This window comes from Oncorhynchus masou, chromosome 9 (assembly GCF_036934945.1).
Source record: "Oncorhynchus masou masou isolate Uvic2021 chromosome 9, UVic_Omas_1.1, whole genome shotgun sequence".
NCBI classification, from domain to species: domain Eukaryota; kingdom Metazoa; phylum Chordata; class Actinopteri; order Salmoniformes; family Salmonidae; genus Oncorhynchus; species Oncorhynchus masou.
In genome coordinates this window covers 16755885-16782588 of record NC_088220.1, presented here as the reverse complement: position 1 = coordinate 16782588, position 26704 = coordinate 16755885, and the positions used below count along the sequence as shown (strand labels likewise).

The 26704-nt window shown below is 44.6% G+C and overlaps 2 protein-coding genes across 3 annotated transcripts; one reads left to right on the top strand and one right to left on the bottom strand.

Moving 5' to 3' along the window:
- Positions 1-12875, bottom strand: LOC135545580 (EH domain-containing protein 1-like). Its single transcript, XM_064973298.1, has 6 exons — positions 12113-12875; positions 8978-9075; positions 7487-7728; positions 2234-2404; positions 1663-1827; positions 1-919 (listed from the first exon to the last, which is right to left on the bottom strand). Exons 1-6 carry the CDS (start codon positions 12499-12501, stop codon positions 380-382), a joined length of 1605 nt encoding a protein of 534 aa, XP_064829370.1. The 5' UTR covers positions 12502-12875; the 3' UTR covers positions 1-379.
- LOC135545581 (UBX domain-containing protein 1-like) lies at positions 12290-26559 on the top strand. Of its 2 annotated transcripts, none has more exons than XM_064973300.1 (10): positions 12290-12374; positions 23639-23701; positions 23802-23855; positions 23974-24095; positions 24252-24336; positions 24520-24711; positions 25313-25364; positions 25482-25601; positions 25788-25971; positions 26221-26559. In XM_064973300.1, the coding sequence occupies exons 2-10, from the start codon at positions 23643-23645 to the stop codon at positions 26259-26261; spliced, it is 909 nt and encodes a 302-aa protein (XP_064829372.1). In that variant the 5' UTR covers positions 12290-12374; positions 23639-23642; the 3' UTR covers positions 26262-26559. The 2 variants fall into 2 exon arrangements, with proteins under 2 accessions (XP_064829372.1, XP_064829371.1); XM_064973299.1 differs by lacking the exon at positions 12290-12374 and adding an exon at positions 22894-22980.
- The last annotated feature ends 145 nt before the right edge of the window (positions 26560-26704 follow it).

Below are 26704 nucleotides of genomic sequence, written 5' to 3'. Positions count from 1 at the left end.
TTGGGATAAATATTACATTTTTATTAAATCGGAGAAAATAATAAAACGGAAGCATTTGAAAACATCTCATAGTAAACCGACAGGAAATACAAAAATATAGATAAAACAATTCTAAGTTAATCTTTTTTCTCCAAAAAGAACAAGTTCATTACGTTTCTTTGGATCAACATATGGACAGTATATTTTAAATGTCTTTAACCCGTTTCCCATCTCCTCACGCAGCTTCAACACATTATGTTACATTACTCTCCACCCGCCCAACCCTCCCTCAGCAAATATTCATTAACATTTCCACCACAACGCAAAACAAGCCCTCCCTCACCCAGCCCTCCCCAGGTTCATCAGATTGCGTTTCCCCCCCCTTCCTCCCAGCAACACATCACTCTCCCATATCAATCTCCTGGTGGCGTTTAGAAGGTGGCACCAGGTGTTCCGGAAGTTTACCCGGCAGCTCATGTCCCTCCAGCTTCACTCTGATCAGGTGATTGGCCAACGCAAACTCCTCATCGTCTAGGTAACCATCCTTATCCACGTCGGCCAGCTTCCAGATCTTGCCCAGGACCGTGTTGGGCAGCTTGGACTTCACCATCTCCTTCTTGGCTGCCGCGCCCGACACTTTCCCATTGATCGGTGACAGCGTGTAGAAAATCTCATCGTACGAAGGTTTGTCCCGCGCCACCACCCACTCCAGCTCATCGATGCCTTCCCCGGCACCCTCTCCGTAGCCGTGGCCGAAGGGGCCGGACATGGTGCCTACAAAGGCACCTCCGTGGACAGCCTGGCTGGGCATGGCGGCTTCCTCCTGGCGGACCAGGGTCATGAGGCGAGCGATGTCGTTGGCCAACATGTCCTCCACAGCCTCCAGTAGCTTGGGCTTCATGGTAGAGAACTTAGAGAAGTCGTGGCCAGCCAGGAGCTCCTATAGAGACGAGGGAGAGTGGAGATGTATACTACACTGCTCAAAAAATAAGGGGAACACTAAAATAGATCTGAATGAATGAAATATTCTATTAAATACTTTTTTCTTTCCATAGTTGAATGTGCTGACAACAAAATCACATAAAAATTATCAATGGATATCAAATTTATCAACTCATGGAGGTCTGGATTTGGAATCACACTCAAAATTAAAGTGGAAAACCACACTACAGGCTGATCCAACTTTGATGTAATGTCCTTAAAACAAGTCAAAATGAGGCTCAGTAGTGTGTGTGGCCTCCATGTGCCTGTATGACCTCCCTACAACGCCTGGGCATGCTCCACTCCTTTATTGGGGGTGTCTTGCTAATTGCCTATAATTTCCACCTGTGTCTATTCCATTTGCACAACAGCATGTGAAATGTATTGTCAATCAGTGTTGCTTCCTAAGTGGACAGTTTGATTTCACAGAAGTGTGATTGACTTGGAGTTACATTGTGTTGTTTAAGTGTTCCCTTTATTTTTTTGAGCAGTGTATGTTAAAGGTCTGACATCAGTAACAAATAATATGTTAATCATTGGATGGTCTTCATTACTTCAACAACATAATACAGAGGACGGGATAAGACCTCAGTTTATAGAGTCACATTGATTAACCTCTGGTGGGTTCGGACAATATTCCAGCAACATTTCTCTGAGGAAACAAAGGCTTAACTAGATATAGATTCAGAGGCTCCATCTCACCTGCATTTTCTTGAGTTTAGGGAAGTCTCCAGGGGAGATCTGATGTTCCCTCTCTATCTTCAGGTACGTCTCTCCCAGGTTGGCGATCAGCTCCTTCTTCTTGTTCTCCTTTCCAAACACACTGGGCATCTCCTTCTTCAGAGAGATGATGATGTAGGCATGGACCTGGACAAAGGTTAAAAGTTCACACAACCTATAGAAACAAGCTATTGACCAGACTGATATTCTGCCATAATAAACCATCTAGTTGAGGATGTAGACATGGACAAGGGTTCAAACATCCTCGAGAAACTACCTGTTGGCCATACAAAAAAAAATACTACGAGCTTTAACGCTGCTCCTTTCTGCAAAAGTGCCCTCTTGGATATTCACTTATTCCAAGTCCCAGTCTTTCAATTTAGCTTAAATAGAACAACGAGTTAATAATGGTGAGCGCGTGTTGCACCTTTTCAATAATACATTTTTTAAATAAATGTTGCACCTCGACTCCCGTTGGTTGAGTGCCCTCCACTTCCTTCTCTTTTCCTATACCCCCATACATTCCTACAAACATCTGGACCCCTCCCCTCACCTTAGCAAGCCGTGCCCTTTTGATGAGGTCGTTGAGTTTCCGTATCGCTGCGTTCCGGGGCAGCCCCTGGATGTCCTGGAACAAGTCCTGTTCCTCAGCCTCAAACAGCTTCCTGTTGTCAGCGATCAGGAGAGGCTGGGCCCAGAACGACCCGATGTACACTCTGACCACCTAAGGACCACAATACACATAAATCAATAAAGACAAAGACAAATAAATATATGGGTTCCTGAGTGATGCAGAGGTCTAAGGCACAGCATCTCAGTGCTAGAGGCGTCACCACAGACACCCTGGTTCTGTGGTGGTGTTTGTTTCACAGAGGTCTAAGGCACAGCATCTCAGTGCTAGAGGCGTCACCACAGACACCCTGGTTCTGTGGTGGTGTTTGTTTCACAGAGGTCTAAGGCACAGCATCTCAGTGCTAGAGGCGTCACCAGACACCCTGGTTCTGTGGTGGTGTTTGTTTCTCAGAGGTCTAAGGCACAGCATCTCAGTGCTAGAGGCGTCACCAGACACCCTGGTTCTGTGGTGGTGTTTGTTTCACAGAGGTCTAAGGCACAGCATCTCAGTGCTAGAGGCGTCACCACAGACACCCTGGTTCTGTGGTGGTGTTTGTTTCACAGAGGTCTAAGGCACAGCATCTCAGTGCTAGAGGCGTCACCACAGACACCCTGGTTCTGTGGTGGTGTTTGTTTCACAGAGGTCTAAGGCACAGCATCTCAGTGCTAGAGGCGTCACCACAGACACCCTGGTTCTGTGGTGGTGTTTGTTTCACAGAGGTCTAAGGCACAGCATCTCAGTGCTAGAGGCGTCACCACAGACACCCTGGTTCTGTGGTGGTGTTTGTGGCTCAGCGGTCTAAGGCACAGCATCTCAGTGCTAGAGGCGTCACCAGACACCCTGGTTCTGTGGTGGTGTTTGTTTCACAGCGGTCTAAGGCACAGCATCTCAGTGCTAGAGGCGTCACCACAGACACCCTGGTTCTGTGGTGGTGTTTGTGGCTCAGCGGTCTAAGGCACAGCATCTCAGTGCTAGAGGCGTCACCAGACACCCTGGTTCTGTGGTGGTGTTTGTTTCACAGCGGTCTAAGGCACAGCATCTCAGTGCTAGAGGCGTCACCACAGACACCCTGGTTCTGTGGTGGTGTTTGTTTCACAGAGGTCTAAGGCACAGCATCTCAGTGCTAGAGGCGTCACCACAGACACCCTGGTTCTGTGGTGGTGTTTGTTTCACAGAGGTCTAAGGCACAGCATCTCAGTGCTAGAGGCGTCACCACAGACACCCTGGTTCTGTGGTGGTGTTTGTTTCTCAGCGGTCTAAGGCACAGCATCTCAGTGCTAGAGGCGTCACCAGACACCCTGGTTCTGTGGTGGTGTTTGTTTCACAGCGGTCTAAGGCACAGCATCTCAGTGCTAGAGGCGTCACCACAGACACCCTGGTTCTGTGGTGGTGTTTGTGGCTCAGCGGTCTAAGGCACAGCATCTCAGTGCTAGAGGCGTCACCAGACACCCTGGTTCTGTGGTGGTGTTTGTTTCACAGCGGTCTAAGGCACAGCATCTCAGTGCTAGAGGCGTCACCACAGACACCCTGGTTCTGTGGTGGTGTTTGTGGCTCAGCGGTCTAAGGCACAGCATCTCAGTGCTAGAGGCGTCACCAGACACCCTGGTTCTGTGGTGGTGTTTGTTTCACAGCGGTCTAAGGCACAGCATCTCAGTGCTAGAGGCGTCACCACAGACACCCTGGTTCTGTGGTGGTGTTTGTGGCTCAGCGGTCTAAGGCACAGCATCTCAGTGCTAGAGGCGTCACCAGACACCCTGGTTCTGTGGTGGTGTTTGTTTCACAGCGGTCTAAGGCACAGCATCTCAGTGCTAGAGGCGTCACCACAGACACCCTGGTTCTGTGGTGGTGTTTGTGGCTCAGCGGTCTAAGGCACAGCATCTCAGTGCTAGAGGCGTCACCAGACACCCTGGTTCTGTGGTGGTGTTTGTTTCACAGCGGTCTAAGGCACAGCATCTCAGTGCTAGAGGCGTCACCAGACACCCTGGTTCTGTGGTGGTGTTTGTTTCACAGAGGTCTAAGACACAGCATCTCAGTGCTAGAGGCGTCACCAGACACCCTGGTTCTGTGGTGGTGTTTGTTTCACAGCGGTCTAAGGCACAGCATCTCAGTGCTAGAGGCGTCACCACAGACACCCTGGTTCTGTGGTGGTGTTTGTTTCACAGCGGTCTAAGGCACAGCATCTCAGTGCTAGAGGCGTCACCAGACACCCTGGTTCTGTGGTGGTGTTTGTTTCACAGAGGTCTAAGGCACAGAATCTCAGTGCTAGAGGCGTCACCAGACACCCTGGTTCTGTGGTGGTGTTTGTTTCACAGAGGTCTAAGGCACAGCATCTCAGTGCTAGAGGCGTCACCAGACACCCTGGTTCTGTGGTGGTGTTTGTTTCACAGCGGTCTAAGGCACAGCATCTCAGTGCTAGAGGCGTCACCAGACACCCTGGTTCTGTGGTGGTGTTTGTTTCACAGAGGTCTAAGGCACAGCATCTCAGTGCTAGAGGCGTCACCAGACACCCTGGTTCTGTGGTGGTGTTTGTTTCACAGAGGTCTAAGGCACAGCATCTCAGTGCTAGAGGCGTCACCAGACACCCTGGTTCTGTGGTGGTGTTTGTTTCACAGAGGTCTAAGGCACAGCATCTCAGTGCTAGAGGCGTCACCAGACACCCTGGTTCTGTGGTGGTGTTTGTTTCACAGACGTCTAAGGCACAGCATCTCAGTGCTAGAGGCGTCACCAGACACCCTGGTTCTGTGGTGGTGTTTGTGGCTCAGCGGTCTAAGGCACAGCATCTCAGTGCTAGAGGCGTCACCAGACACCCTGGTTCTGTGGTGGTGTTTGTGGCTCAGCGGTCTAAGACACTGCATCTCAGTACTAGAGGCGTCACCACAGACACCCTGGTTCTGTGGTGGTGTTTGTGGCTCAGCGGTCTAATGCACTGCATCTCAGTGCTAGAGGCGTCACCAGACACCCTGGTTCTGTGGTGGTGTTTGTGGCACAGAGGTCTAATGCACTGCATCTCAGTGCTAGAGGCGTCACCAGACACCCTGGTTCTGTGGTGGTGTTTGTGGCTCAGCGGTCTAAGACACTGCATCTCAGTGCTAGAGGAGTCACTACAGACACCCTGGTTTGATTCCAGGCTGTATCACAACTGGCCGTGATTGGGAGTCCCATAGGGTGGCGCACAATTGGCCCAGCGTCGTCCGGGTTGGGGTTTGTCCGGGTTCGGCCGTCATTGTAAATAAGAATTTGTTCTTACCTGACTTGCCTAGTTAAATAAATCAAACATGTATACCGTACCAGTCAAAAGTTGGACACCTACTCATTCAAGGGTTTTTCTTTATTTTAATTTTTATACATTGTAGAATAATAGTGAAGACATCAAAACAATGAAATAACAAATATGGAATAATGTAGTAACCAAAAAGTGTTAAATCAAAATGTATTATATATATTTGAGATTCTTCAGAGTAGCCACCCTTTGCACACTATTGGCATTCTCTCAACCAGCTTCATTAGGTAGTCACCTGGAATGCATTTCAATTAACAGGTGTGCCTTGCTAAAAGTTAATTTGTGGAATTTCTTTCCTTCTTAATGCGTTTGAGCCAATCAGTTGTGTTGTGACAAGGTAGGGTTGGTAAACAGAAGATAGCCCTATTTGGTAAAAGATCAAGTCTATATTATGGCAAGAACAGCTCAAATAAGCGAATAAGAGAAATGACAGTCCATCATTACTTTAAGACATGAAGGTCAGTCAATCCGGTAAAATTTCAAGAACTACTAAAGTTTCTTCAAGTGCAGTCGCAAAAACCATCAAGCGCTATGATGAAACTGGCTCTTATGGAGGACCACCACAGGAAAAGAAGACCCAGAGTTACCTCTGCTGCTGAGGATACGTTCATTAGTTACCAACCTCAGAAATTGCAGCCCAAATAAATGCTTCACAGAGTTCAAGTAACAGACCTCTGAACAGTTAATGTTGAGATGAGACTGCGTGAAAATCAGGCCTTCATGGTCAAATTGCTGCAAAGAAACCACTACTAAAGAACACCAATAAGAAGAGACTTGCTTGGGCCAAGAAACACAATCAATGGACATTAGACAGGTGGAAATCTGTCCTTTGGTCTGATGAGTCCAAATGTGAGATTTTTGGTACCAACCACCATGCTTCTGTGAAACGCAGAGTAGGTGAATGGATGACTTCCGCATGTGTGGTTCACACCGTGAAGCATGGAGGTGGTGGTGTGTGGGGGCTTTGCTAGTGACACTGAGGGTGATTTATTTAGAATTCAAGGCACACTTGACCAGCATGGCTACCACAGCATTCTGCAGCGAAACTCCATCCCATCTGGTTTGCGCTTAGTGGGACTATCATTTGTTTTTCAACAGGACAATGACCCAACACACCTCCAGGCTGTGTAAGTGCTATTTGACTAAGAAGCAGAGTGATGGAGTGCTGCATCAGATGACCTGGCCTCCACAATCACCTGACCTCAACCCAATTGAGATGGTTTAGGATGAGTTGGACCGCAGAGTGAAGGAAAAGCAGCCAACAAGTGCTCAGCATATGTGGGAACTCCTTCAAGACTGTTGGAAAAGCCTTGCAGGTGACTACCTCATGAAGCTGGTTGCTTTGGTTACTACATGATTCCATGTCTTATTTCATAGTGATGTCTTCACTATTATTCTACAAATGTAGAAAATAGTAAAAATAAAGAAAAACCCTTGAATGACTAGGCGTGTCCAAACTTTTGACTGGTACTGTGTGTGTGAGATATAGAGATATAGATAAGTACTCAGATCCAGACTCATTGAGAAAAAACGAACATCCATGGGTGTGGGGTAGCATTTGGCCGTAGCAAGGAGTCTGGGTAGCCAGGCACGGCCCCAGCAGGACCACAATGGAAATAAGTTGGTTGACTTTAAGGTAAACTTGACGGTACACTTCACATCCTTAATGTTTGTGCTGTAGTCTGATGACTAAGGCAACTCTATATGCATTTTAAATTGTCTGCATCTGAAATGGCACCCTATTCCCAAAATAGTGCGCTAATTTTGACCATGGCAAAGTAGTGCACTATATAGGGAAGAGAATGCCATTTGAAAGACCTATGTGGACCCTTTTTAAAATAGGTGCACTATATTGGGAATAGGGTGGCATTTGGGACGCACATTTGTCGAAATGAATGTTTTTAAAATTTTACCTCGGGGGTATTAATGATCTTCCCCAGCGACCACATGAGGGCGCCGTAGACCCTCATCAGCTGCTGCGTGTTGATCTGGTCAGCCTTGTTCAGCACCACGCGCATCTTGTCCTCGTGGTTCTTCAGGGCGCGGATCACCTCAGAGAACTCGTCTGAGATGTCCAGCTTGTGGGCGTCAAACAGGAGGATGATGCGGTCCACGCGCTCCGCAAACCACTCCAGTACTGCTGCAAAGTCATACCCTGTAGAGATGCAACGGGAGGAGGGTTATGGTGTACACACACACACACACACACACCAATAATTATGTTGAGGAGGAACCCCAAATGAGACTGAGGAGAATGATGAGATGTTGGAGACAAAATAAAGAGGAAAAGTGGGTTTGGATTGTGGTGTATTCTGAGGGTTGGACATGAGCATGATACTATAATTGACAATTACATACTGTAACTATAGACAATATACAACGCGTTTCAAAACGTTGCTGATGCAGCAATGAGACATCATCGTAATTGAAATGGGGGGGGGTAAAATACATACACACACATACATATATAAAAATAACTAACGTATACAGTTCCATCCTCTTTGACCTGTTTAAGAAACAACAGGAAACAGGCTGAAAAACAATTGGAACAGAGAGGCCTTTTGCTTTTCTGAACAGAAGCCTAGGAAGTTCTGGCACAGCGAGTCGAGGCTCTTTAAAAAGAAAATAAAGAAATAGAAAGAGAGAATGATGGTTTTGATTGGTGCCGGTGTCATCTGATCTGAGAAGAATGCAGTCAGTCTGTCTAAAAACCTCATCTACGCAGCTGACCACACAATCAGCACCAGCTCTGCTGCACATGCATTGCAGGGGGAGACTGTGCGTGCGTGTCGTGGGGGGGGGGGAAGTGTGGGAGACAGTCTACCTAGTGTCCCCACAATGACAACTACACCACTCTCTACAGTCTACCCATGTTCAGGCCTTCCCCACTATCGCCCCACAATGCCAAGTGTTGCTTCGAACCCAGTCCCCGGCACGGTCATACTGCTGATGAACAATACAGTCAGCCCTGTGTGTGGAATCATAGCCGGAAGGAATGCGCTATTCCAGTATCATGCCCCCCCCCCCTCGTAGGATCCCTCTCCCTCTTTCACTTGTAAGGGGGGGAAAACTGACCCAATAAAAGATGATTTTATAAAATCAGCAGAATCAACCAATAAGGAAAATATTGGCGGAGCAATATCTGAAGAACGCAAAATAGGGGGATATGGGGAAATTCAGTCATCTCTCGTCAGCATCGCTTCCTAGGACCAATATGTCATACAAGACAGTTGGATTAGATACATATATTTTCTCTCAAGAGGAGTGTATTTGATACTACTCTCTCCTTTTCAGTGAGTTTTAAATGGCGTGTGTTACCTCTGACCCACTTTGAGTGGTTGACACTGTCAGGCTTAACACATTTATTGAGATAACGGTGATATATTAGTTTGTGTGTGGCTGACCTCTGCTTATTCTCTGTTTCTCTCCTGACAAGATTCCAGGGGTATCGATGATACTGATGCTCTCCAGGACTGGGTTGGGCATCTGAGCACACATAAATCTGCAAGGAGAGAGAGGAAGAGAGGTGAGGATGTTGAAACTAAACTAGGCATTAATGTAGGCCCAAACTATGCTTCCAGTCAACCTGTCATTGCTGGAAATGGAAACTGAATGGTTTGACTGGAAGTGGAACAAAGCTCAATTCAAACAAGGAGAGAACTGTTTTCTGTTTGAGTTGAATGCTGCATAATTTCTTCAATTGTCCATAGAATAACCTTGATTCACTGTCCAAGCCCATACAACACATGATGTTGTCATCTTGCATTAGTCAACCCAAACATAAAGGTTTTTCAACAAAGTTGGAGCAAACAATGACACAGATATAATCACATGTTTTGTATCTGGAGAGAGAGGGCAAGGTCAGTCAAACAGAAAACTGCAGTTTCCTCAAGCAGGAACAAAGAAGGGGATTGTTACGCTTTACAATTTCTATTCCTTCTCAACCCAGAACTCTGCTGTCCCACCGCTCCCTCGGGAACAGACATTCCCGGACACCGCTCCCTCGGGAACAGACATTCCCCGGACACCGCTCCCTCGGGAACAGACATTCCCCGGACACCGCTCCCTCGGGAACAGACATTCCCCGGACACCGCTCCCTCGGGAACAGACATTCCCCGGACACCGCTCCCTCGGGAACAGACATTCCCCGGACACCGCTCCCTCGGGAACAGACATTCCCCGGACACCGCTCCCTCGGGAACAGACATTCCCCGGACACCGCTCCCTCGGGAACAGACATTCCCCGGACACCGCTCCCTCGGGAACAGACATTCCCGGACACCGCTCCCTCGGGAACAGACATTCCCGGACACCGCTCCCTCGGGAACAGACATTCCCGGACACCGCTCCCTCGGGAACAGACATTCCCGGACATTATGCTACAGGCATTAGGTCACAAGACTACTAGAACTAAGCTCTTAACTTACATTTTGTCAGGAGAGCAGATCTATCCTACAACTGGAGAGGGGGAGGGAGAGAACCTTTAAGGCCAAACAACAAGTCAAAGAAATATGTGGGAGGGTGGGAGATCCTGTGGTAAAGTAGTATCATATTACAATGAGAATATTTGCCAAGTATAACAAAAACGTAAATTTTTCCACTTCAGCTTTTCGTATGTTATACATTCTGTGGCACTCTGTCCAAGCCTTCCCGTGTATCTAACATTTTCCACACAATTGGGCTAACCTCAGAATCTCTCTCCATCACACACTCAAACAGTAACTCACATCCTGCTGTCCCCCTCCTCACCCCGAGCCCCCACCAGGCAGACCTTCAACTTCCCAAAGTGAATTAATACTATCAGCATTGCCATTCATTGTATGAGCGATGAGGACGTTTCGGAGTGTACTTCTGTGGAAGACAAGTAGGCCTGCGTACTTTACAACACATTTCACTTTGAGATGTTACTGGAAGCCCGCATGCAGTAATGTGCAGTCAGTCAGTGTCCTGAAATAACAGGCTGAGTTCAGTAAAACGGAACCCCAACCCATTCCCGCTGACTCTTACTACTCCCTCTCGGTTACAAAAGTCATCAGTCTTGTTGTGAAACAGCCCGTCTCATGGGCCTTGTGATGCCTTGTTCATCTCATCAATTAGCCTCTAAGCAAGGCTAATTATCAATTGATTCTCATTGACCTTCACGGCTATGAATCAACAAAAATCAATTGTACATATGCATCCTGGGTAATGTAGTACCCTAGAACAGAGATGAGGAGGAGTTTAATCCAGCATTAGTGTTGACCCATGTGTCTTGAGCTAGCATATGGCGGTGTGTGAGGCACCACAGCTAATCTGGGGTTGAGGAAATCCCCTATCATCGCCAGGTTGAGCACAGGACTTCCTCTAAAACCTGCAGTAAGTCAGTCTGTGTCTCTCCAACATGGAGAGAGACAAGGCCAGGGTTATCAGACCATCTGTTTGAGTGCTGTGTATTGTGGTGCCAGCAAAGCTCTCACAGAGGGGAGATAGACCTTCTCTCTAGAGGATACTTCAGCAAAGCTCTCACAGAGGGGAGATAGACCTTCTCTCTAGAGGATACTTCAGCAAAGCTCTCACAGAGGGGAGATAGACCTTCTCTCTAGAGGATACTTCAGCAAAGCTCTCACAGAGGGGAGATAGACCTTCTCTCTAGAGGATACTTCAGCAAAGCTCTCACAGAGGGGAGATAGACCTTCTCTCTAGAAGACACTTGAGCAAAGGACACTACAATAAATACAACCTTGAAGGATTGTGTGTTTGAAGCCACAGAACAGACAGACTAATCGATTGCTGTCATAATGCCACGTTGAACAACTGACTGTGGTGTCAGAATGCACCATAGAACAGTCTGGATTGCTGAATCACTTTGATGTATCATGATCATGAGTAACTCAACACACAAGACCAGCTGAGACCTGAGAAGCCATAGCCTAGATGCTGACTGACTGTCACACTACCATAAAGAACATACCAGCACTGCAATTTGACTAGGATTTCCTAATGCCTCATAGCAGGCAGAAGCCTCAGTGAGAGTTGGCCAGCTGTTACTACTGATGTGGCAACTGTAGCCTGCCCTGGGGTGTGCAACTAAGGAGAAGACAGATAACACACTTTTGCCTGGCTACTCAAAACAAACCATGATTTTCCATTTACCTTACAGTGCTGCTGCAGGCTAAACAGGCTAAACAATGCTGACAGACTAGGCCGTGACTATAGTTTAGATTAGGCTATTGGTATTGTTATACTGTTCAAACAGCCCAAGGGGGAAAGGATGTCTCAACTTGGCAGGGTGACTTTTACAGGTGGGTTAACAGGCATGGTGGATGGAACAGATACTACAATCTGTTGTGGTGATGAAATAAAGGGGAATGACAGGAGGAACAGTAGAGATCGTTTTGTTTCAAAGAGTCCCTACATGCAGAGGCTTGTGAGGGAGGGATTATGGAATGTTGAGAGAGGTGTTACCATAGAGATCCTATGAAATTCCTCATTTATGGGTGTCACCTGATAGCCATAAGCTCCCCTGGGGCCTGGGAATTTGGCATGAGTATTTATTTACCTGTTGAGGAACGCGTTACCAAATGCGTTGAGTTTGCGGAAGGGTTTTTTGGGGTCGACAACCAAGGCGTTTCCAGGTATCATCCCGTCCTGGTCACCGTGCATCACGGCTATGAATGAGTCGGTCGTCGGCTCGGGCCCTATCCTCATACCGGGAAAGTCCTGCTCCATCAGGTGCCGAATAAAGGTGGTTTTCCCGGTCGAGTACTGACCGACCAAGAGAACCATGGGTTTGTTGTCGAAGTCGGCATCTTCGAGCGACGGTGAGTGAAAGTCGTGGAATTGGTAGGTGTCCTCCAGGGGAAAGAGTTTAGTCCGATATAGTTTTTTCAACCCTTGCGAAACATCCTGGAACTGTTCAGGCGTTTTTTTGTCCCTACTGCGGAACATGTTGAGCTGGTTTGACACAGCAGTGTCACTTTCGATCTGAAAACAAGAGAGAGATGGCGAACGTAGCTAGCGCAACTATCACATACAACAGTAGTAGAGTAACATTAGCTAGAGATTCTAAAGTAGGCGGGGTCTTGAAGTGTTGATCGTTCCTCCTTCCAGACTAGCCAAACACGCCCCAGCTAGTTATTACTAGTAGCCAATCAACCGCCAAGCACAAATCCCACTCCATTACCTTGAGAATTAATGTATCTAGACAGCTATCTTTGTAGGAGTTGAGAGCGTAATTTATCTTAAACGTTTAATAAAAAACACACGCTATCCGTTAAAAGGAGGGATAAACTGTCCTTTTGTGTTTGAGGCCGCGTTCACCGGCTGACTGACACTTGTGTGTGTGTGAGACACGCAGGAAGTGGAATGTGAACGTCAAAATAAATGTCCCAGCGAAATAATGAAGTGCGTAGGCCTATGATTGCTCAAACTCATTCAGATGATGGTGAGGAATCATGATGAAGTAACAGCCAATTAATACCTGACTTCTCGTCTGCTGGTTTGGCCTCCCTATTCTGCAATTCATTAAAAGATGGACTCAGCTTTATAGTGGCCCATCTGATAGCCAAAGAAGCATCTGCTGTGTGTATGATTGTGTGTGTATGATTGTGTGTGTGCGTTTTCATTGTTGGCCCAAATATGTGGTAGGCTGTGTTAAAGACCAGATACCGTGACAAGGAGAGACAATTACCATAAATACCAGTATCTTTATTGTGAAAAGAAACATTATACAAATACATGAGTATTGAAAGTGCTATTCAGGTACATACAAGTACATAGACAACGTCACATACAGTAGATTTAGGTCTACACCGTACATCCAGGGTGACGACCAGAGGTGTCTCTCCGCCCATAACAGCAGCTCCACTGGAACTCTGAGCTATTCCATATGGAGATGCTGTTACAGCCAGCGAGCACCAGACACTGGAGCTACACTGCACCTTATCACACAGCCATAAACCCACAATATTCAACAGTAAACCATTTAAGTACTGTATCACAAATCTCAAGGAGTCATGTCATGTAGTGTGAGATTAGACTGCCTCCTGTTGATCAAGGAGAATTACAACACAGAGCTTCAAAATTGATACATACTTCATGTTGTTACTTTTTGATCTAGCTTTTTGCTAATTTTCAATACAGATTGTGTATCACTTATTATGGCAATAAAATCATGGTGATTATCTGAATGATAGAATATGACTAAAGGGCATGGTGATTATCTGAATGATAGAATATGACGAAAGGGCATGGTGATTATATGAATGAAAGAATATGACTAAAGGGCATGGTGATTATCTGAATGATAGAATATGACTAAAGGGCATGTTGATTATCTGAATGATAGAATATGACTAAAGGGCATGGTGATTATCTGAATGATAGAATATGACTAAAGGGCATGATTGATTATAAAGAATATGACTAAAGGGCATGGTGATTATCTGAATGATAGAATATGACTAAAGGGATTATCTGAATGATAGAATATGACTAAAGGGCATGGTGATTATCTGAATGATAGAATATGACTAAAGGGCATGTTGATTATCTGAATGATAGAATATGACTAAAGGGCATGGTGATTATCTGAATGATAGAATATGACTAAAGGGCATGTTGATTATCTGAATGATAGAATATGACTAAAGGGCATGTTGATTATCTGAATGATAGAATATGACTAAAGGGATTATCTGAATGATAGAATATGACTAAAGGGCATGTTGATTATCTGAATGGTAGAATATGACTAAAGGGCATGGTGATTATCTGAATGATAGAATATGACTAAAGGGCATGTTGATTATCTGAATGATAGAATATGACTAAAGGGCATGTTGATTATCTGAATGATAGAATATGACTAAAGGGCATGTTGATTATCTGAATGATAGAATATGACTAAAGGGCATGGTGATTATCTGAATGATAGAATATGACTAAAGGGCATGTTGATTATCTGAATGATAGAATATGACTAAAGGGCATGTTGATTATCTGAATGATAGAATATGACTAAAGGGCATGTTGATTATCTGAATGATAGAATATGACTAAAGGGCGTGGTGATTATCTGAATGATAGAATATGACTAAAGGGCATGTTGATTATCTGAATGAAAGAATATGACTAAAGGGCATGGTGATTATCTGAATGAAAGAATATGACTAAAGGGCATGGTGATTATCTGAATGAAAGACTATGACTAAAGGGCATGTTGATTATCTGAATGATAGAATATGACTAAAGGGCATGGTGATTATCTGAATGAAATAATATGACTAAAGGGCATGGTGATTATCTGAATGATAGAATATGACTAAAGGGCATGTTGATTATCTGAATGATAGAATATGACTAAAGGGCATGTTGATTATCTGAATGATAGAATATGACTAAAGGGATTATCTGAATGAAAGAATATGACTAAAGGGCATGGTGATTATCTGAATGATAGAATATGACTAAAGGGATTATCTGAATGAAAGAATATGACTAAAGGGCATGGTGATTATCTGAATGATAGAATATGACTAAAGGGCATGGTGATTATCTGAATGATAGAATATGACTAAAGGGATTATCTGAATGAAAGAATATGACTAAAGGGCATGGTGATTATCTGAATGATAGAATATGACTAAAGGGCATGTTGATTATCTGAATGATAGAATATGACTAAAGGGCATGGTGATTATCTGAATGATAGAATATGACTAAAGGGCATGTTGATTATCTGAATGATAGAATATGACTAAAGGGCATGTTGATTATCTGAATGATAGAATATGACTAAAGGGCATGGTGATTATCTGAATGATAGAATATGACTAAAGGGCATGTTGATTATCTGAATGATAGAATATGACTAAAGGGCATGTTGATTATCTGAATGATAGAATATGACTAAAGGGCATGGTGATTATCTGAATGATAGAATATGACTAAAGGGCATGGTGATTATCTGAATGATAGAATATGACTAAAGGGATTATCTGAATGAAAGAATATGACTAAAGGGCATGGTGATTATCTGAATGATAGAATATGACTAAAGGGCATTGTTGATTATCTGAATGATAGAATATGACTAAAGGGCATGGTGATTATCTGAATGATAGAATATGACTAAAGGGCATGGTGATTATCTGAATGATAGAATATGACTAAAGGGCATTGTTGATTATCTGAATGATAGAATATGACTAAAGGGCATGGTGATTATCTGAATGATAGAATATGACTAAAGGGCATGGTGATTATCTGAATGATAGAATATGACTAAAGGGCATTGTTGATTATCTGAATGATAGAATATGACTAAAGGGCATGGTGATTATCTGAATGAAAGAATATGACTAAAGGGCATGGTGATTATCTGAATGATAGAATATGACTAAAGGGCATTGTTGATTATCTGAATGATAGAATATGACTAAAGGGCATGGTGATTATCTGAATGATAGAATATGACTAAAGGGCATGTTGATTATCTGAATGATAGAATATGACTAAAGGGCATGTTGATTATCTGAATGATAGAATATGACTAAAGGGCATGGTGATTATCTGAATGATAGAATATGACTAAAGGGATTATCTGAATGATAGAATATGACTAAAGGGCATGTTGATTATCTGAATGATAGAATATGACTAAAGGGCATGTTGATTATCTGAATGATAGAATATGACTAAAGGGCATGGTGATTTTCTGAATGATAGAATATGACTAAAGGGCATGGTGATTATCTGAATGAAAGAATATGACTAAAGGGCATGTTGATTATCTGAATGATAGAATATGACTAAAGGGCATGGTGATTATCTGAATGATAGTGTCATGTCTTGTTATGTCTGTTCCTGTCCTTTCTCTTCACTCTGTCTCTCTCTGCTGGTCTTTTTAGGTTACCTTCTCTGTCTCTCATTCTTCAGCTGTTCTACATCTCCCCTAACTAGCTCATGCACTCTTTCCCACCTGTTCTCTCTTCCCCCTCTGATTAGGTCTCTATTTCTCTCTCTGTTCCTGCTACTTTCAGTGTCTGATTCTTGTTTGTGTTTTTGATGCCAGAAGCAAGCTGTCGTCCCGTTTGCTTCCACCTTGTCCTATCCTGTCGGAGTCTGCCTGGCAGGTGCATCCTGCATTATACTAACGTTCTTTTTGTTCCATTGACTACGTTGGAAGAGGATTTATGCCATTCCTGTTTTTCATTAAAGAACTCTGTTTTCTGTTAAAACCGCTTTTGGGTCTTCACTCAAGTATATAACAGATAGAATATGACTAAAGGGCATGGTGATTATCTGAATGATAGAATATGACTAAAGGGCATGTTGATTATCTGAATGAAAGACTATGACTAAAGGGCATGTTGATTATCTGAATGATAGAATATGACTAAAGGGCATGTTGATTATCTGAATGATAGAATATGACTAAAGGGCATGTTGATTATCTGAATGATAGAATATGACTAAAGGGCAAGTTGATTATCTGAATGAAAGACTATGACTAAAGGGCATGTTGATTATCTGAATGATAGAATATGACTAAAGGGCATGTTGATTATCTGAATGATAGAATATGACTAAAGGGATTATCTGAATGATAGAATATGACTAAAGGGATTATCTGAATGATAGAATATGACTAAAGGGCATGTTGATTATCTGAATGATAGAATATGACTAAAGGGATTATCTGAATGATAGAATATGACTAAAGGGATTATCTGAATGATAGAATATGACTAAAGGGATTATCTGAATGATAGAATATGACTAAAGGGCATGTTGATTATCTGAATGATAGAATATGACTAAAGGGCATGGTGATTATCTGAATGATAGAATATGACTAAAGGGCATGTTGATTATCTGAATGAAAGAATATGACTAAAGGGCACGGTGATTATCTGAATGATATGAAACCCCACCTCTTCAAGGAATACCTAGGATAGGATAAGTAATCCTTCTTTAATGATTTAGATGCACTATTGTAAAGTGGCTGTTCCACTGGATGTCAGAAGGTGAATTCACCAATTTGTAAGTCGCTCTGGATAAGAGCGTCTGCTAAATGACTTAAATGTAAATGTAAATGTAATGATAGAATATGACTAAAGGGCATGGTGATTATCTGAATGATAGAATATGACTAAAGGGCATGGTGATTATCTGAATGATAGAATATGACTAAAGGGATTATTTGAATGATAGAATATGATTTAAGGGATTATCTGAATGATAGAATATGACTAAAGGGCATGGTGATTATCTGAATGATAGAATATGACTAAAGGGCATGGTGATTATCTGAATGATAGAATATGACTAAAGGGATTATCTGAATGATAGAATATGACTAAAGTGCATGGTGATTGTGGCCGCCAGTGCAATGTTCTCAAAGGGTTGGTATCAATCAGCACCATAGGTAGTCTGGGAGTCCTGCAAAGGGGATTCAGTTATTCAACTTCAATCAATGAAATACTTTTTTATGCATTCATGAATGAATTTCAATTACATTTATTGAATTGAGAGGATTTCAAACAGTATTGAACTTACTATGATAAACATAGTATAAATCCTAGACCTTCTCTAGTTCCAAAATATTAGGCCTTCTCTTTTTCGCTGTCCTTCCCGGAATCCCTCTAGACTTTGACTCACTGATCTTTACCCCCCACCCTTCCAGCTTTGCTAAACTAAAACAATAAAACAATAAATCACAAGAGAGTGACTTTGGACCCTTACTGCCTCCTTCAACTTTTTTCACCTTTCTGTCTTACGTGTTGCTCTCTTTCTAAATTTTTGCATTAATTTGAGTTTCTTTGTCTGATCAGTGAATTCACATATCACAAAATATAATCGTGTAATCATTTAGAATTACAATTACTTAATCCGTTAAATCAAGTACGGAAACAAGTTCGGAAATTAGCTGACTTTCTCTGTGCCTGTCAGTTACAATAAGAGAAAACCACAAGATGAAAGGCTACCAGTGTTCTAAATAAAACTGACTATGGATGGAATGATCTATTGCACTTTACTAAATTTCTTAATCTCATAATGTAGACAGGTTGATTTAAACATAAGAATTTGAAAACTGAACCTACTCACCCTCAGGAACGGAAGTTCAGTAAAGGACTGGTCAAGGCAGTGAGAGGGAGAGATAAATGAATAATTATATGTACAGTAAATATGTAACAGGCCCTGCCCATAAACTCTGCATCCTGTTTGAATACCTACAGGTATACAGTCATACAGTAAAACCTTAGCAAACACACAAAGCCTACACACATCGCACACACACACACACACACACGGCGCGCACACACACACACACACACACACACACACACGCTCACACACACCCTAAACCCAAATAGTATCAGTAAAAGCATGCTAAGGAATCAGATATAACTTTATATATTATACAGGGGGCAAACAAAAGTGGAGATTACCCATAATGAAACTATAATGTGTGTGTATAAATCACACAGTGTTCAGAAAATGTTAGAAAGACCCTGTTAGTGTAGTGTTACCTGGCTACCCCATTCACATCGCTCCAGCCAACTGTTTCTTCTCCGTGATCGATAGAGCAGCAGCAATTAAATTCAGGGTGACGTCAGGGAAGGTGTAAGGTCCACTACACAGGGAGGTGTAAGGTCCACTATATAGGGATGTGTAAGGTCCACTAGACAGGGATGTGTAAGGTCCACTAGACAGGGATGTGTAAGGTCCACTAGACAGGGAAGGTGTAACGTCCACTAGACAGGGAGGTGTAAGGTCCACTAGACAGGGAAGGTGTAAGGTCCACTAGACAGGGAGGTGTAAGGTCCACTAGACAGGGATGTGTAAGGTCCACTAGACAGGGAAGGTGTAACGTCCACTAGACAGGGAGGTGTAAGGTCCACTAGACAGGGAAGGTGTAAGGTCCACTACACAGGGAGGTGTAAGGTCCACTAGACAGGGAGGTGTAAGGTCCACTAGACAGGGAAGGTGTAACGTCCACTAGACAGGGAGGTGTAAGGTCCACTAGACAGGGAAGGTGTAAGGTCCACTAGACAGGGAGGTGTAAGGTCCACTAGACAGGGAGGTGTAAGGTCCACCAGACAGGGATGTGTAAGGTCCACTAGACAGGGATGTGTAAGGTCCACAAGATAGGGAGGCGTAAGGTCCACTAGATGGGGATGTGTAAGCTTCACTAGACAGGGATGTGTAAGGTCCACTAGACAGGGATGTGTAAGGTCCACTAGACAGGGCGGTGTAAGGTCCACTAGATAGGGAGGTGTAAGGTCCACTAGATAGGGAGGTGTAAGGTCCACTAGATAGGGAGGTGTAATGTCCACTAGATAGGGAGGCGTAAGGTCCACTAGATAGGGAAGTCGTAAGGTCCACTAGATAGGGAGGAGTAAGGTCCACTAGATAGGGAGGTGTAAGGTCCACTAGATAGGGAGGTGTAAGGTCCACTAGATAGGGAGGTGTAAGGTCCACTAGATAGGGAGGTGTAATGTCCACTAGATAGGGAGGCGTAAGGTCCACTTGATAGGGAAGGCATAAGGTCCACTAGATAGGGAGGTGTAAGGTCCACTAGATAGGGAGGCGTAAGGTCCACTAGATAGGGAGGCGTAAGGTCCACTAGCTAGAGATGTGTAAGGTCCACTAGACAGGGATGTGTAAGTTCCACTAGACAGGGAGGTGTAAGGTCCACTAGATAGGGAGGTGTAAGGTCCACTAGATAGGGAGGTGTAAGGTCCACTAGATAGGGAGGTGTAATGTCCACTAGATAGGGAGGCGTAAGGTCCACTTGATAGGGAAGGCATAAGGTCCACTAGATAGGGAGGTGTAAGGTCCACTAGATAGGGAGGCGTAAGGTCCACTAGATAGGGAGGCGTAAGGTCCACTAGCTAGAGATGTGTAAGGTCCACTAGACAGGGATGTGTAAGTTCCACTAGACAGGGAGGTGTAAGGTCCACTAGACAGGGATGTTTAAGGTCCACTAGACAGGGATGTGTAAGGTCCACTCGATAGGGAGGTGCAAGGTCCACTAGACAGGGAGGTGCAAGGTCCACTAGACAGGGAGGTGTAAGGTCCACTAGACAGGGATGTTTAAGGTTCACTAGACAGGGATGTGTAAGGTCCACTCGATAGGGAGGTGTAAGGTCCACTAGACAGGGATGTGTAAGGTCCACTAGATAGGGAGGTGTAAGGTCCAATAGAAAGGGAGTTGTAAGGTCCACTAGATAGGGAGGTGTAAGGTCCACTAGATAGGGAAGTCGTAAGGTCCACTCGATAGGGAGGTGTAAGGTCCACTAGATAGGGAGGTGTAAGGTCCACTAGATAGGGAAGTCGTAAGGTCCACTAGATAGGGATGTGTAAGGTCCACTAGATAGGGAGGTGTAAGGTCCACTAGATAGGGAGGTGTAAGGTCCAATAGAAAGGGAGTTGTAAGGTCCACTAGATAGGGAGGTGTAAGGTCCACTAGATAGGGATGTCCACTCGATAGGGAGGTGTAAGGTCCACTAGATAGGGAGGTGTAAGGTCCACTAGATAGGGAAGTCGTAAGGTCCACTAGATAGGGATGTGTAAGGTCCACTAGATAGGGAGGTGTAAGGTCCACTAGATAGGGAGGTGTAAGGTCCACTAGATAGGGAGGTGTAAGGTCCACTAGATAGGGATGTGTAAGGTCCACTAGATAGGGAGGTGTAAGGTCCACTAGATAGTGAAGTCGTAAGGTCCACTAGATAGGGAAGTCGTAAGGTCCACTCGATTGGGAGGTGTAAGGTCCACTAGATAGGGAGGTGTAAGGTCCACTAGATAGGGAGGCGTTAGATCCACTAGATAGGGAAGTCGTAAGGTCCACTAGATAGGGAAGTCGTAAGGTCCACTAGATAGGGAGGCGTAAGGTCCACTAGATAGGGAGGCGTAAGGTCCACTAGATAGGGAGGCGTAAGGTCCACTAGATAGGGAGGTGTAAGGTCCACTAGATAGGGAGGTGTAAGGTCCACTAGATAGGGAGGTGTAAGGTCCACTAGATAGGGACGTCGTAAGGTCCACTAGATAGGGACGTCGTAAGGTCCACTAGATAGGGACGTCGTAAGGTCCACTAGATAGGGACGTCGTAAGGTCCACTAGATAGGGACGTCTTAAGGTCCACTAGATAGGGACGTCGTAAGGTCCACTAGATAGGGACGTCGTAAGGTCCACTCGATTGGGAGGTGTAAGGTCCACTAGATAGGGAGGTGTAAGGTCCACTAGATAGTGAGGCGTTAGATCCACTAGATAGGGAGGTGTAAGGTCCACTAGATAGGGAAGTCGTAAGGTCCACTAGATAGGGAGGCGTAAGGTCCACTAGATAGGGAGGTGTAAGGTCCACTAGATAGGGACGTCGTAAGGTCCACTAGATAGGGACGTCGTAAGGTCCACTAGATAGGGACGTCGTAAGGTCCACTAGATAGGGACGTCGTAAGGTCCACTAGATAGGGATGTGTAAGGTCCACTAGATAGGGACGTCGTAAGGTCCACTAGATAGGGACGTCGTAAGGTCCACTAGATAGGAATGTGTAAGGTCCACTAGATAGGGAGGTGTAAGGTCCACTAGACAGGGAGCTGTAAGGTCCACTAGATAGGGAGGCGTTAGGTCCACTAGATAGGGAGGCGTAAGGTCCACTAGATAGGGACGTCGTAAGGTCCACTAGATAGGGACGTCGTAAGGTCCACTAGATAGGGACGTCGTAAGGTCCACTAGACAGGGATGTGTAAGGTCCACTAGATAGGAATGTGTAAGGTCCACTAGACAGGGAGCTGTAAGGTCCACTAGACAGGGAGCTGTAAGGTCCACTAGATAGGGAGGCGTTAGGTCCACTAGATAGGGAGGCGTAAGGTCCACTAGATGGGGAGGCGTAAGGTCCACTCGACGGGGAGGTGTAAGGTCCACTAGACGGGGAGGTGTAAGGTCCACTCGATAGGGAGGTGTAAGGTCCACTAGATAGGGAGGTGTAAGGTCCACTAGACAGGGATGTTTAAGGTCCACTATATAGGGAGGTGTAAGGTCCACTAGATAGGGAAGGTGTAAGGTCCACTAGATAGGGAGGTGTAAGGTCCACTAGATAGGGAAGGTGTAAGGTCCACTAGATAGGGAGGTGTAAGGTCCACTAGATAGGGAGGTGTAAGTTCCACTAGATAGGGAGGTGTAAGGTCCACTAGACAGGGAAGGCGTAAGGTCCACTAGATAGGGAGGTTAAGGTCCACTTGACACGGAATGCGTAAGGTCCACTCGACAGAGTAGGCGTGAGTTCCACTAGATGGCAGCAATGAGTTATGAATGAGAATGTTTGGAAAATGTGGTCATTTTCTTTTATCCTATCGGGCCTCCGTACTTGCATGTGGACTGTACGGTCAGAAAGCGGTGTTGTGGGTTGACTGATTCTGAATGTGAGTTGCTAACGTTAGCTAATGTTGCACAAACAAATAATGCTATTTAGTAAAATAACGTTTATGAAATGGTTGAGCGTCATCATTTTCACAAGTGCAATGTAATAGTCACCCTAGATATATTTTACAGGCCATCATCAATTTACTCTGGAAACAGTGTTCTTGTTACAAGCTAGCAGGAGAGACTAACTGAAATTAGCCATCTCATTCCTCCATCATACTAGCTACCGTCAGTTTACAGCTTGTTAGCCCGCTAGCCAGCTATATGTGAACACAGATAATACGGCGAAGTTACTGGACAAATCTTATTTGGTTTATGTATGATTTTCATGTGATGGTCTGTAGATACTAAAATGTTTCCTGCGGGACGTTACCTAAGTGATGCTGCTTTGTTAACTTCATAGACAGTTCAGTCCAGACAAGTACGTTAGCTAACTTAACGTTACACAACTTGCGAGCCAGCACATTCTGGACCTATGTAACAGCCCATCTAACTAAACTAGTTATACAGGTAGCATGTAAGTGATTAAACCTGAATCTCAATCATATAGACATAACGATACATGTTTGTGGCCCTTGGATCTACTTCACATGCCCAGCTACTTGCTTACAGTATCAGACTACAGAGTGAAACTCTTCTTCACTTTCATATTCTCAGCAAGATGGCAGAACAAACAACATTGGACAGCCTGCTGGAAATGGGCTTTGACAGAAACAGGGCGTAAGTAGCTAACTGAATTCATGTGGCTATTCTTCTACAAACTAAAGATCATGATAAGATGTGATCAACTCTGATCTGTCCATATTTCTTCTGCTTGCAGGGAAAAGGCTGTGGCACACACAGGAAACCAGGGCATAGAGCGGGCCATGGACTGGTAAGTCAACTGATAGGGGCATTGTTGAGCTAGTCTCTGAGCATTTTTCATCCTCAGTTAAGTTATTCACATTGGATAACTGATTCATGATGTATCTTCTATCATGCTTCTTCCACAGGTTGATGGAACATGAGGGTGACCCAGACATTGATGAGCCCTATGTACCTCCTGTGGGGAACGTGCTTGGAGGAAGTGACCCACAACTGCCCAGTCCAGCAGCCCAGCCCACAGCAGACCCTGGTAAGTGGTCAGTTGTCGTGACAGCATTTTGTATTATGGTTACTTATATTGTTATGATCGAGTTATAACTCTGGCTTCCCATTACTGGTTAACATGGTTGTTGGTTTACATTGTCTTCTTGTCCCTCACCTCTTACATGTTAACTCTACCTTTTAGCTACAGATGGGGGTGACCAGATGATCCATGATGGGGATACCAAACAACCAATGACAGAGGAGGAGAAACGTGAGCAGATAAAGAGGTCAGATAATTAACCTCTACCTCTGTTTACACACTTATCTTATTCTGTCAGAAACTGGGGTTTGGTCAAAAGGTGTTACTCAATGAGATCAGCAAAAGGGTAGGCCTTCTGTTGGAAATACAAAGAGACGACATACAATGAAACCTGTGTGTCTGCCTGCATGTCTGCCTGTGTGTGAACCAGGCTAGAGGATCTGATGCGGGTGAAGCAGGAGGAGCGGAGAGAGAGGGAGCGAGCGGAAGAGGTGGACAGAGAGAAGCAGAGGAGGAGGCAGGGCCAGGAGCTGCTGCAGGTCAAACAGAAACTGCAGGAGGATGAGATGAAGAAAATGGTCGACCTGCGCCAGAGAGAGAAGAATGACGACAAAATGGCCAAGTAAGCCATGAAGTCAATGGGCTTGTTAGTCATTTCAGTCAGCATTGCAGGTGACTGCCAATTATCTGATCAACAAAATACTTATTATATTATTTGTAGATCATTTAGTCAGTCACAATTTACCCACAATACATCACGGATGGATTTGATGCTCTCGACATGGCCAGTGGCTGTTGTCTCAAAGCACATTGGAGGAGAGAATCCAAGGTTCCTCCCTCTAATCTCTTCCAATGAGCTTTGAGAGGAATTTAGGAAACAAAAATAGCTAGTAATGTTTTCAGACAGCCAATAGTTGCTTCTTCTAAACGGCTTCGTGCAAATTAGGTCTATTCCCACTCCACAACTCTTCCCTTGCTCCCGAGTGGCGCAGCGGTCTAAGGCACTGCATCTCAGTGCAAGAGGCATCACTACAGTCCCTGGTACGAATCCAGGCTGTATCACATCCGGCCGTGTTTGGGAGTCCCATGGGGCGGCGCACAATTGGCCCAGCATCATCCAGGTTTGGCCGGGTTAGGCCATCATTGTAAATAAGAATTTGTTCTTAACTGACTTGCCTAGTTAAATATATATATTTTTAAATCAAATGACTGCTCTCTCTCAGGCAGCGGGTGCGAGACAAGATAGCACGCGACAGAGAGGAGAGAGCACTTAAGGTACTGACTGCACCTACAGCATCTGACTCGTATGCTGAACTGTTGCTAAATAACGTCTCCATGTCTTTCATAGAAAGAGTTGAACACACTAACCCGTTCTACGCCTCTCTTCTCCAGTTTGGAGGTGGTTCTTCTAGTAGAGCTGGAACCTCCCCTTCAGCAGAAGGCCCTCCCTCCTCTCCGCCCAGTCAGGGCCCGCCTCCCGCCAAGAAGGACTATAACGAGTGTAGAATCCAGGTAAGGGGCCTTGGATGTCTGAGGCTTAGTTCTCATTCTGTTCATACAATGGATGTACAACGCATTTGACACAACAGTTGTAATACAACAGATCTTTTTTAGGAGTTTGTTTGCACAATAATCTTTAGACAACCGTTGTTTGGTGTCTCAACAGTCAATAACGTTTATTCATCCTCCTGTCCGCAGGTGCGTATGCTTGACGGCTCGGCCCTGACCTCCGTGTTCAAGGCCCAGGAGCCGCTGGCTGCCGTGCGTGTCTACATCCAGATGAATGGCGACGCCCCCGAGGGCCAGGACTTCACGCTGCTGTCCCCGTACCCACGGCGCGTTTACACAGAACTGGACATGGAGAAACCTCTACAGGAGTTGGGTGAGCAGACGGGACGATGCCCCTCTTACTGGGCTTGTACAGTTACAATAGTCCAAAGTGACTTCCTCTCCTTCATCCGCACTAATCTGAAAGGACTGGAGAGGTCAAAACCAGCCAAAGACATATTGCTTTCTTCTATGCTGTGTTGCAGTTATAGATTAATCTAATATGAGATTGAAGGTGTGTTCTAGTTTGTGTAGCGACCAATAACATTTGATACGGTCTTAAATGTTTTGTGTCATTGTTCAGGTTTGGTGCCTTCAGCTGTGCTGGTCGTTGCAAAGAAATAAGGACCTGAAGTAATAAGATGCTTTATGAGCCAACATCATTTATCACCCCCAACAGGACAGAGACCAGGATGTCAACTATGGATTGATTCTCCTTCAACAAACACTTTGAACTTTAATCTGAATCTTTAATGGCAACACAAAATGGATGACTGTATTGATTATCATGGGGCCTAAAGTTAGACCTGGCTCGTTGACACTGTCCACTGCATTGTAAATGGTAGTTTTTCAAAGTTAAATCATTTTACAGTGGTGTTACTGCATACTCACTCAAACGTGAATAAACTTACTTGGAGAGTAATGTGGTGGACTGAACATACTTTCCACAGAGAATGCAACAACTCAAAATGTACAGGAATAATCTGTTATTTTTTATGAAGCTGCACAATCCAGGGCTCCAAATCAGTTTAACAGATACTTAATCTACATACATTGAATTCACATTA